We start from the raw sequence: 12,106 nt of genomic DNA, 5'->3' as shown, positions 1-12,106 counted from the left end.
TTAACGTCATAAAGTGTCAGTGTCAGTCATCAGTGGATAGGTTAGGTGTGCTGTTTCATTGATTCTGTAAGCCTGGTCCTGTATTGGCTCACTCAGTCACCTAGACACAACTATTTCGGATGGTACGATATTAAATATATTGTAATACATCATAGAAACGTCACAAACTATTATTAAAGTTATGAAAACTCTTCGACAGCCCACAACCAATTTCGCCCTTCTAAAAGCTCATCAGGTGGATGCGGTAAAGACGATGTACTGATCGTATCAACTGAAATATGAGGAGGTCTGGCGCACCAGATTCGATTGAAGAAGATGAAGAAACGAGAAATTCAGCTAGATTCAGAAGAACCTACCGTCAAAACCAAATTCGTACGTAAATGAAAGTAGTTAGCGAATGCCGTCCGGGTCCACGTAGAACATGAGATTGATGGAAACCTGGGGACTGTCCCCATTGGATTATCCCAAAGAAGGGCGGAACCGGCCGAAGGCTATCAATGAACTTTCAGTAACCTTACGAATAGTGTGCTACATCTGGGCAGTGGAAATCTTGGCCGAAAATACTACACAGGTTTGCTCTCATCGTGGGACCGTGGTGTCAGGGTAATAGCCGACGATCTCGTTCAAATATAGTGTCCGGCAGTATCACCAACAGACAGAAAGAGAGACTAGGACACGAAAGTTAAAACCAAATAGAAACAGAGAATGTTGGATGATGAAATACCAATGATAGGACCCTGTACAGAAAAACAGGTAGAAATAGATGCCGCTGACCCAAAACATGCCAGCAAACGGGTCAACGCTGATCACGTGCTTCAGGCAGGTTCAATCGCAACTACCGGATATAGTGATTTACTCGAGTGTGTACACGAATCGCACTGTTTCAGGCGTTCCAAGGGTCTAAGAGTGGTGAAGGATATTCACTGACCAATGTCTCACATAATAACTTGTTTTTTCCACACAGAAATCACCCACAAAAACACCTCGTTTGTGGTTACCTAATTCAGAGCACAGTGTGCAAGCCACAGTTAGCCAAGCAAGCACACTGAGCCTTAAAATGCTACTCTACTTGACAGAAGTGGCTGACGATCTGGGTAAAATGCTGAAAACTGACTTCCCTGCAGGATGGAACTGTCTTACTATTCCGATCGATGAACCGCATTGTGCATTTGCAGTGAAACACCACAGGTTCAGTCTCCCCGTTGGGCGCCTTGAGACTGGCTTCCAATCTCCGACTGGTGAGCCATCGGCTAAATACCGAAGATTTAAGGACACGAATAGCAATGAGAAACGGTCACCTACGCTCCATTCACTGCGTGAACGCATTTTATCATTGGGTACACAAATACAGATGGAACCCGGAAATAACCATTGTACGGTAAAAATTTGCAAAAAAGGCGACGGCTCACTTTAACAAGGAAGTCCACTAAAGACAGTGCGATTGGCTGTGTTCGCGGCGTCAAGTGATTCATCATTGCTAACAAGGCTGGTTCTGTTGGATAAAGAAAGAGGAGTGTTTGAGCGATATGAATTCGGTTTGCGTTCAGGTCTGTACCCAACCACGCAGTAAAAAAATAAAAACAAAAAACGTCGGAATCGAAGAGCACATCAGACACTAACAACCAGGGAAACTGAAAGCCATAGGGAATCCACAGGTGGACAAGGATACAATGTCTTAGTACTCTATCAAGCCGTTGAAGCGATCCAGGTATCAAAGTACACAAAGTAGTATTACTTGCCTGCTCATTCCCAAAGTTCGGAATGGCAGCACATCCTCCTGTGCCACATTCACTCAAAGACAAGCCACTGGTGCTATCCAACAAGGAAGATACTTGCATCCGGCCGAAAACTGATCACTCTATGGTTAAACGGACTCAGCATGAAAAACGGTTCACATAAACATAGAGGACGATCGATTAAGTTCTTATGACGTTTCCGAATTCACTGCGCGTTATCATCTTGGCAACTTCATAATGAGCCACGTGAAGATAAGATCAACTATCGTTTCCGATCCTCACCCGATTGACACTCCCATTAGTTGTTCGCTTCTTGGGGTCTTCATATTCGTATGCACTGCTTACTTACCAAATGGGTAGTGGTAATTGACGACAGTTGATGGCAATAGACACTACTCGATCACGTAGAGTCTAGGCGAGGACTACATCTAAGTCGAACGGTTGTCGTGGTGTTTCATTTCTGTTGCCCTGCATGTTCCGTCTAGTCGTGCGAGGCGTGCGTGTGCACGCAGAGAGGCAAGACATTAATTTCACAGCTCTGTTTTTGTCAGTAGTATACCGACGAATGGTTGAACGAAGCCTGAAAAATTGAAGTGGTCAGCGTATTCTTACATTGGATGGCATTAGGGTAATGTAGAATAACTGATTGAGTCTTGCTGTGGTACCTGCGATTCCGACACACAGACTGTTAGAGAGGACACTTGCTTGCGTAACGCTTACCCAAGTTCATAATGCAACCATTTGGTTTGAAAAACAGCCAATCGTAGAATAACGCAAGCTTCGCGTTGGCGGTTACGACAGCGCACTGGAACGAGAGAAAGTGCATATACTTAACTCAAAGACAGTGAAGGTTAACTCTTGCTATCTGGATTCAATAAACGGGACATTCTCATTTAGGTAGACCGGGAGAAATTAACACGTAGCATTTGAAATCAGTATTTATCAAATCAGCATGTTTGTGCACATCTAGTACGATGGTTTTGTCAGCCCACAAGTTGCGCGAACCTCATAGCAGAAGAAGACAGTTGACAAGGGGCTCACAATTCAGCTTGCAAATGAAGGCATGACTAAAAAAGCAGTTCGGATCGAATCCTCTTGCGGTGGCACTCATTCGGTATACCAATATCAAGTATCGGGGGAAACATGACAAAAGAACTATTGCAAGCTTAACCAGACCGAGAGGAGTTCGTCGATTTCGAACGACGAACTTGAGTTCATGATGGGTGCTATCAGTTGCTCCCACTGTATCTGTGGATGAATAGAATTGACCAATAAGATTTGTACCTGCAGTACCTTAACTGGGAAGTTGCACCCGAACACTCAATTAGTTGCGACAGAACACATGTTTTGAGGAATATGGCTCGTTTGAGTGGAACTCACGGTCTACCGAGTGTGGCTTGGGACAACCCGATAAAATGCTACGTGTCATCAACAGGACATTCTTTTTACTCAGTGGCCGTTGCCGACCATGATGCCTCGTCTTGTCTGTCAGAAATAAGGGTGTTATGGGAGACTTGGGTGATGAAAAAAAACATAGTGTACATATTCACACACGTTGATTTTCTACCAAGCATTCTCCCGAGAGGTATGTCCTAGTTAAAGGAATCAGGTCGAGGCTGGAGGAAGTCATTTGCCCATGAAGGTAGTAAATCAGCTGTTCGGTCCAACTGATCAACGACGTCCTAGAGCTTATGCAACATAAACGGGCACTAAAAGGAGTAGCTGCACAATTTGACAATCAAAGGGAAACCGCCGCTATGGTTTATCTCAGAAACACAAACACAAATGTATGGTGACTCACGGTGGATTGAGAAAGGATCCACGAGATCACATTCCATCGAGGAATCAGAGTAGACGCTAGCATCTCATTGTCTGGGTAGAAGAAGGTGACAATATAACGTAGAAGACAAACGCGGAGGCTTTGGCTCTCTGGTGTAGCGAAGAATTTCCGCTGAAAGACAAGAAACAGTGGATGAGTAAAACATCAAGCGCAGCGTTGGTTGCATGGGTTTTTTTTTTGTAGGCGCAACCTACTTGAAAGAATTCTTGGTAGCGATTGACTGGCACGCGGGGTACGCAATGAACGTTCTTCATCATCCAACGAGCCCACTGTTCCATTTCATGAGGGATAAGGGTTTGTGTGAAGCACTGTGGAGTTGTAATTTCGAGCACGTCAGCCACACCTGCAAAGAATGGAGGATTACGATCACAAGTAGAGGAGTCTGGATTGGAAGGCATCAAACAGAACACCGCCAGCTGAAGGCTCTGTGGGTAGATGCAGGGAAACTGTCATAGAAGGGGCATTCATCAGATTGGTACAATCTGACCATGGACGTTCCTTATTGAGGAGTATCGCTGCATGTATGCGCATGCGTGAATGCGTGTCTACATACTGGCAATGGAACTAAATGCAAGCACACAAAAAAGATGGATATGGGAAAGCTGAGAATTAATGAAAATAAATTTTGATGTGCATTTTCCAACTCAGCTTTGCTTTTGGATCTTGAAGGGACCTAGATGGAAGACAAGCTTAACAGGTTACCAAGTTGCTTTGTAGAAAGTAGCCCTCTGCTTGAGGAAAAACAGACGCCTCTGTAAGAGCCGCCGAAGTATGAAAGTCGACTGCAGTAAGCTTTTCAGCCAATGAGTCCGCGGCCTTCACGAGTAGTTTGCACTAATGGTACAAAGAAAATGATTCCTGGTCAGTGTGGGGTTCCCCCATAAAGTTCGGGATTTCAGGGAGGCCATCATTTGGCAAAACCTCCGCAATATCGGTTATGATCCCGTTAAACTTCATGTTTGAAATATACAACGTTCATATTGTCATAATGTCGATGCACTCCTGTATTTGTCATAGCGAAACTAATATTCTGAAATAAACGACACTAAGGGAGGTGATTGACAGTCGCATGCTGAAAGGGATAAATGGGGCATTAAAAGTTCGGAACCACGGATGACAAGTGAGTTGTAAGCAAGTGCGGCTCTCAACATGCATCGGTTAGCCCGTGGACTAAGAGAAGCTGTACTACACGTGAACGGCAGAACTGTATAATTAGTCATCATCAAGAAGAACCAACTGGTATGCCTGAAGTCGAAAACGATTCTAATCGATAATATGGTCTCCAATTCAATAATTAGTGAGTGTGGTTTGCAAAACGTTCACCACAACCATCTTATCGGTTCAGCCCCATGGTGGAAATTAGCTAACTGCCTTATTTGTGTGGACGAAATGACTACTGGAGATGTTTGTTCATTTACTTTCTTTTTACTGATCTGAAGTCGCATTATGGAGCAATACGACGACATCGACAGAGGTGCTGTGAACTCACTTGAGAAATGTGAAGACAAGAGGGGCATGTTCTGAAGTATGTCATCCCACAATCGTCGCATCGGATCCAGTCTGGCGACACCATGTAATAAGCGAATAAAATCCCGCCCAAGCTGAGCACATCGATCGAACTACACAGAGTAAAAAACACACGTATGATCAAGGAGATAGTTGCATCTGGAAACCCAAAACAGATGGGAAAACTCAAGAAGAATCTATTCTGAGCGTTCGTCAAACTTCTAAATAGGCGAATCAGTAAATCTGAACCAAGCATACCTTTCAATCAGACACAATGCTAAACAGGGGAACTTGTTACACATACTCCTATGATGTATCCACATTTGACACTGTGAGTGGATGTTCAAAGTTCCTCAATAGCGGGCTTCTGCAAGTCTATACCAAAAACTGTAACAGCAGATGTGGTTCTAATGCACTCCTTTGAGTAAAATCCGTTCAGTTATAGCACCTTTCGATGCCTAACTGCCATACCCGAAGGTGGCACGAGGGCTGGGATACTGCCAGGTTGCCCAAGTCTAGACATGGGAAGTCGAGGGGAAGAGGTTGGGTTCGAACCAAAAACCTTCCAGTCAGTGGTTCGCGCTCTAACCACCGAGTCATCTTGTCCTCTTTGAGTAAGCAAGCATTGGTCTCAGGACACTGATACATCTATGTATCAAGTGCTGGTCCCTGCCTATGTCACCTACACATAGACGCTCTTAAGAGAATGCACCATAGCTATGCAGCTTTAGCACCGTACGTACGGCAACTAAGCATCACCTATGAATACCGGTCATTCTCTCAATGATGAGGATGATCACATTTAGCCGTGGAAAGAACCCGGCCTGCTGGTCTGTGAAGGTTGTTTACCAAGTGTGGTAAAGCCACTGGCAATTATTGTGTCCTCTACCGGGGTCTCCATTGGGAGCTTTCGCATTTACCTGACAAGTCACAACTTGACAACCTGGGGTATCCCGACCTGAAACTGCCACCTTGATGTGGTAGTCGAGCTTGAGTGCTGCAATGATCCCGCGGGCCACTATGGCTGGAACTTCGTTCAACAAGGCAGTTAGACCAATAAGTTCAAAATACTTGTAAAACAAAATAGCCTGGTGCTGTTCGAAAGGCACCTGCTGTGAACAGACGCATCAGGATTGAGACAGTAATTCCTTGCATACGGGGGGCCCAAATTTCAGATAACGTACTGTCGGATTTCCGTTGCCATGATATAACAAAATGACCGATTGTGTACCGACAAAACTCACGTGCTTTCTTATCAACTCTTCCGTGAAGTTCAGTTCACGTTGCCGAAGAGTGGCCAGAGACCCCGGCTGTTGTGCTGTGGATGCTGCTACCTGAGAACTGCTCAGTACTGCGGAACTCGTGTGATGATCTGGTATCAGCCGCAAAAATGTGAACACTATTAGTGGAAGCAGAAATGCCTGACGCTCGGGGCTAGTTAACCAATCTCTGAAACGGCACGTTGTTTAAAAGAATGAACAATGGACATACTTGTTCTTCTCTAAAAGGTCTACCATGGTTTCAATAAGCCAAAGGTTTCCTGAACTCAGATCTCCGCCTTTATGGAAATGACTCGCCGATTAATATTGGGAATAAAGCTTACTGGACATCCGGCGACAAATGTGTAATATCAGCACCTCCACGCTGGCACGCGCAACAATCAGTTCCCCTAGGAGAGACAAAAGATTCGTCCGTACTGACTGTGGCATCTTTGGCCAGGTTTCAGCAACCAGGCGGGTCATTTCGGACAGGGCGTACGTTAGGTTGTCCCGAGATGTCAGGACAATATCTGTACAATATGATCGTCTGCGATCTGGTTCTGTGAGTGCAAGATAGAGTAGTCCAGCTTGCAAGGCTCTGTGTTCCTCTTCGGTGCCAGATCGATTGGCCTGTATGTGTAAGCCGTGAGCTCGAATATGCAGTACTTACGGCAGAATTAGCAATGTCCGGATCGGATTCCCGAAGCTTCTTAACAAATTTACCTGCATCTTGAAGGGACTACAAGAATTGCACATATTACTATGTGATTTCTACCTGAAGGAACTTCGGTGGGGCATCGATAGCGCTAAGTTTTAACAAAGGTTTAATCTGGACCTCCATTGAAACGGGAACTGGAGAACTAAAAGAAAAATGAAAAATAACTTTGAAATTGCGTGCGGGTTTCGGCTGAAAACTTAAAGCTAACAATTGCCTTTTTGGACACAGTGTAAGACCAGTTTTGAGGTCAACGCACGAATCTGAAAGTCTTGGGTCGCGTTCGCTGATTTGAGACACTTACGGCGTCAAAGTGTTGTATCCCTGAATCTCAAATGACGTGTTTTAAGCTACAGTACAGGCTGTTTTGTTGTATGGCTGGAGACCTGGCCTGTTCGAGCAGCGGAGACATCTTCAGGTGTTCGACAATCGTTGTCTCAGAACCGTAGCTCATGTGGTTTGGCGTCGGTGTATCCGTGACGAGGCAATTAGAAAGCGAGTTTTCGGTTTGCAACGGGTACGTCCATTAATGGATGTGTCCAGCATCAGAAGCTGCGTTGGGTGGAACATGTGTTGCGTATGCCTAACCATCGCTTGCCGGAGAGTGCTTTCCATGCCGAAATAATAGTGGCGGAAGCAGAAAGGTGCCTAACCCTTGAGCTGGCAGAGAGGTGTGAAAGAAATCACGAAAGGTTTGGCTGCTGTCAGTCCTGCTCGCCTTCCAGGATGGGGACCGCGCAATCCTCACCGCGCCTGGGTGGAGACGCTACAAGATATGGCTGCAAACCGATGTCAGTGGCGATCTTGTTGTCAGCTTCTATCCAGATTGCCTGAATGAGTGTTTGGAGGTGTAAACACCAAGGAATGTTTGTAGTAAGCTAGCGCTAAGTCATTTCTCCGTCCAGCTTCATTCTTTTCCTCACAATAATACTCTCAAATAAGTCATGGTTGTACGGCAGTGAAGCATCGGTGTTCAACACTGATGTCATGCTGTCTATGATGATGATGATGATGATGATGATGATGACCCTTTCGGTGCCCACGACTTTACATTCTCCGGCTGTCCTGAGTCAGCCAACCCTTCTTCTTTGGCCCGTGCAATAAGGGAGTATGACTGCCCTTACACATCTATGACTGCCTCACACCCCTGTCTCTATAACTCATTAAGCTGTCAATCACCTAATCGTTGCTTCGTATCTCAGCCTCTGTCCAGGAAAGTAAATACCCTTATTAAATTGGTTGTGCCACATTGTCGCTCTTGACGTCTGTACTCGCTGTCAAATAGGTCAACAGTCAGCTCTTGCTCAGGCCTTGTTCTCTCTTGCAGTGGATGCATGTTTTGTCTACGGAATACGCATACAAGACCCCCGGCCATTCATCTCAAACTGCTCGGGGCGAACCCATATTTCTCAAACCTTAATCTTCAAGTAGCTGGAGACCCTAATAAACAAAAAAAGATAATCGTTCAGCTGTTACAACCTTTCGGTGCCTAGCTGCCAGGCCACCCGAAGGAAACACGAGGGTTGGAATACTGCCAGGTTGTCAAGTCCTACATAGTGAGATGAAGATGTCGGGTTCCGTTGGAAAATTGCGGAAAGCTCCTTTTAAACGGCAGAATTGTCAGTCTTCTCTTACACCAATCTGGTTTATTCACAATTCGGAGCACTGAGCCACCCCGCACCCTGATACACTTCCTCGTCGTATCTATGGTATGAGAATTGTGCTTCGCCCCAGGACTGAATGCACTTTACTAGACTGGATTCCAGTGGACAGGCGTCTTTGCCTGGTTAGGCAGACAGGTTCAGTCACGATCAATGCATCTCGACTTGTTGCTTGTGTCAGAATACGCTCTAACATACGTTATCTCCATGGCTCAGGTAGACTCTATGGAATCTAAATAGAATCTATAGAATCTATACAGAACCTATAGAATCTACAGATAGTTGTCGCGGCTACTCTGATCAGCAAAAAGCATGGATGTCCTGGTTTCATCAGGTTATTTGAATGCCCTGGTCGGCCGACGTAGTCCTAATGAAGTCCATCCTGGCATCCGATTCGGGGTTTTCGCTCACAACATAGATAGTGGGCGACGGCTTCTTCAGTTACGTGCTTTCTATTTGTTATTAGTCAGCAGAAACGTTCGGAACAAGCGTCTAAACCGCGTATTTTGGAGGCCACCAACTCTAAACCAGTCGTGGACTGTTGGACCATGTGGCAACCCGTTATTGATGGGATGTTCGATAGCTCAGTGGTCAGAGCGCGAATTTACTGACCGAAAGGTCCGTAGTTCGAACCCCACCTCTGCCTCTCGACTTCCCTGTCTAGGCTTGGGCAAATTGACAGTATCCCGACCCTCTTGCTTCCTTCGGGTGGCATGGCCGTCAGGCACTGAAACGTGCTACAGATGAAAGATGTTCGATTGTCGTTCATTTTGGAGTCTGTCTTGTGCACTGAAACCCTGTTTCTACACTTCAGCCTCTCACTGACACCTTATTGGTCCGTTAGCTCTTTTTATATTCCGGTTCAGTTGAATTCTATATCACGAAACGACTCACGTGTTTGAAGTAAAACTTCCTCATAGTTGTTCGTCTCCTTCGTTCCGATGAACTGACGTCTGACACAGTAGCAAAGAGAATATAACACTGTCAGACCAGGAGATATCCTTCTTCCTGAATCAGACCTTTTGGAACTACAACCTGTTTTAAATGACCTAAAAAGTTCGGTTGCACCATTCGGGATGTGCTCCGCACATGCAGTGTAAAGTGATGCTACAAGATTGAGTACGATCAAATCCAGGCCCCATGCATGCAGGTGAAGCGGTCGATGCAACGGATGTGTTCATCTATGTGGGCACAAGTCCTTGTGAATTGGCAATAGACGAAGCCACTTACGAAAATGGAAAGACCAGGCCAGTGTTGTCAAACGCCATCATTTGTGCCGCGAGGGTGCTAGCAGCTTCTTTGTCAATGGCAGTTACATTGCTGCTGTCCGATCTGTCCTACCTTATGGATCACAGAGGCGGTTGAAAACTTTACATTCGATTATTAGAACACCTTGAATAAGTGCGCTGGTTTGGTGGGCACTGCAGGTAAGTAATGCCGAAACAGGAAAGATCGTTCTTATGTCAGATATATCAACTAGTTACATCCTACATGTTACGCTGGTCAGGTCACGTAATTAGCCGAGACCTTATGGGGCGGAGATGACCAGAGACGGTCAGCCGATGACTCAGAAATGAAGCATAAAAGACCTTGCAAATCAAGGTTGTCGTATTGCTCAGAGCTGTATCTAGGGATGGGGTCCGAGGAATAAACCACAGGTTAGCGACCCCGGCAGATATGGTTGTGCCACTGAACTAATAGAGGTCCTGCATCAAAGCCACCTTTTTCACTGCATAGCTCTGACTCCCTGCCATACCAGATACACCGTCCTATTTGTTGACCAAGGGAACATTGAGCGATTTTCTCAATCGCGTGACTCATTAGTACCACTCATCCTTCGTGGAAATGCCGAAGCATCCAGCGGCTACAGGCCGATTAGTCTCATTACTGTATAGTGCAAGGTGATGGAACGCAATCTGAAGCGATCCATCTTAGATCAGCTTACTACTAACAACTTGATATCCCAAGTTCAACATAGATTCATCCCAAACCGGTCTTGCGTGACGCGCATGCTCGGACAGCTTAGCCCAAGCCAAGGATTAGTCATACCAGATGCCATATTTTTCGACTTCTCAAAAGCATTCGACCGAGTTCCACACGTCCCACTGTTCAACGAACTCGAGTCTTACGGGGTTCAAGGGGCAGTTCTACGCTTGCTTGAAGTGTTTTTATCAGACGGAACATTCCGAGTGAAGCTAGGCTCGGCGTACTTCTTTTCGGCGCCGGTCTCCATTGGAGTTCCCCAAAGCTATGTTTTGGGACCATTTATGCTTCCGATCTACGTCTAGGACCTTCCAAATGTTCTTTCAAATTCATGTCTACCTTTTGCAGACGACTTGAAATCCTGGAATTCTAACGCAAGCGCCATCAAATTGGATGTAGCTGCTACAAAGCAGTGGTCGCTGGATCGCAACTTTCCTCTGAATGACGAAAAGTGCATCCATGTGTGAATCGGAGGGGACTCAGCGAACGCCATTGTTGTGCACGGTAAATATGGACCGGAAGACATCACGGGGGTAGATGCCAGAAAGGATCTAGGTATCTGGCTGTCTTCAAACATGTCCTCACTGTACTATGAGAATTTGGCATTCGTCGTTCTATGGATTATTCGGTGAACCTTCTCCCGTGCCACTCGCATGGACTGCCAAATGCACTATGGTGCCCATGTCAGACCAATTCTTGAACACTCCGACCAAGTTTTCTACTCAGGACGCACGGTAGCCAGCCTTAAAGTCGTGGACTATGAAACGCGCCTCATGGCGATTGGCTTTCAACAAACTCGGCGATGTTAGACAGTCAGCTTGCCTTGAAAAACCGTCCATAATCGCACTCACAGAGACCTGGTTCACCCCAGATGTCTCCGACGCGGAGATCTCGATAGACGGTTACTTTATTTTTCGAGCTGACTCAAAACGAGGGAGGGCTGGTGGGGTTGCTCTGTACTTACACGCGGCCCTACCAATCCCGATTGTCCTCGCTGACACCACCCCTGCACCCTTCTGCGATGCACCGTGGGTCCAAATCCCGCTGCGCGGGTCCGATTCTCTCCTTCTCGGTGTGGTCTACCGTAGCCCTTCGAGTCCCCCTGAGGGCGACCAATTCCTCACACAAACCCTTGGGCAACTCTCCTCCAACTACCATTTCACTCATCTCCTGCTGGTAGGTGACTTCAACGCCCCAAAGGCCTCCTGGATTGCACTCCAGCGCGTCGAATCAGGCGGACCTTTTGCAGCAGCGCTGTTAGAAGTCGTTCAACAGAGCGCTTGGACCCAACATGTCGCTGCACCCACCAGATACCGCGCAGGCCAACAACCATCCCTCTTGGATTTGGTCATCACCAACGAAAGACACTTCGTTGATCAGGTAACAATTAACGCTCCACTGGGACA

At 46.3% G+C, this 12,106-nt stretch overlaps 1 protein-coding gene across 1 annotated transcript in view; it reads right to left on the bottom strand.

Annotated features, from left to right (window-relative positions):
- Positions 1-7,080, bottom strand: part of T265_14119 (hypothetical protein) — a gene marked incomplete at both ends in the record, with an annotated part of 36,083 nt that extends 29,003 nt beyond the window's left edge. Inside the window, 9 exons of the mRNA XM_009172110.1 lie at positions 1,410-1,549; positions 2,457-2,541; positions 3,538-3,687; positions 3,771-3,919; positions 5,066-5,195; positions 6,327-6,531; positions 6,574-6,640; positions 6,686-6,971; positions 7,012-7,080. Coding sequence (XP_009170374.1) covers positions 1,410-1,549; positions 2,457-2,541; positions 3,538-3,687; positions 3,771-3,919; positions 5,066-5,195; positions 6,327-6,531; positions 6,574-6,640; positions 6,686-6,971; positions 7,012-7,080 — 1,281 coding nt within the window. The remainder of the gene's footprint in view (positions 1-1,409; positions 1,550-2,456; positions 2,542-3,537; positions 3,688-3,770; positions 3,920-5,065; positions 5,196-6,326; positions 6,532-6,573; positions 6,641-6,685; positions 6,972-7,011) is intronic.
- Positions 7,081-12,106: the final 5,026 nt, after the last annotated feature.

This window comes from Opisthorchis viverrini, assembly GCF_000715545.1.
Source record: "Opisthorchis viverrini unplaced genomic scaffold opera_v5_146, whole genome shotgun sequence".
NCBI lineage: Eukaryota > Metazoa > Platyhelminthes > Trematoda > Opisthorchiida > Opisthorchiidae > Opisthorchis > Opisthorchis viverrini.
Note: the sequence above shows the minus strand (reverse complement) of the source record. Positions and strands in the feature narration are given on the sequence as shown.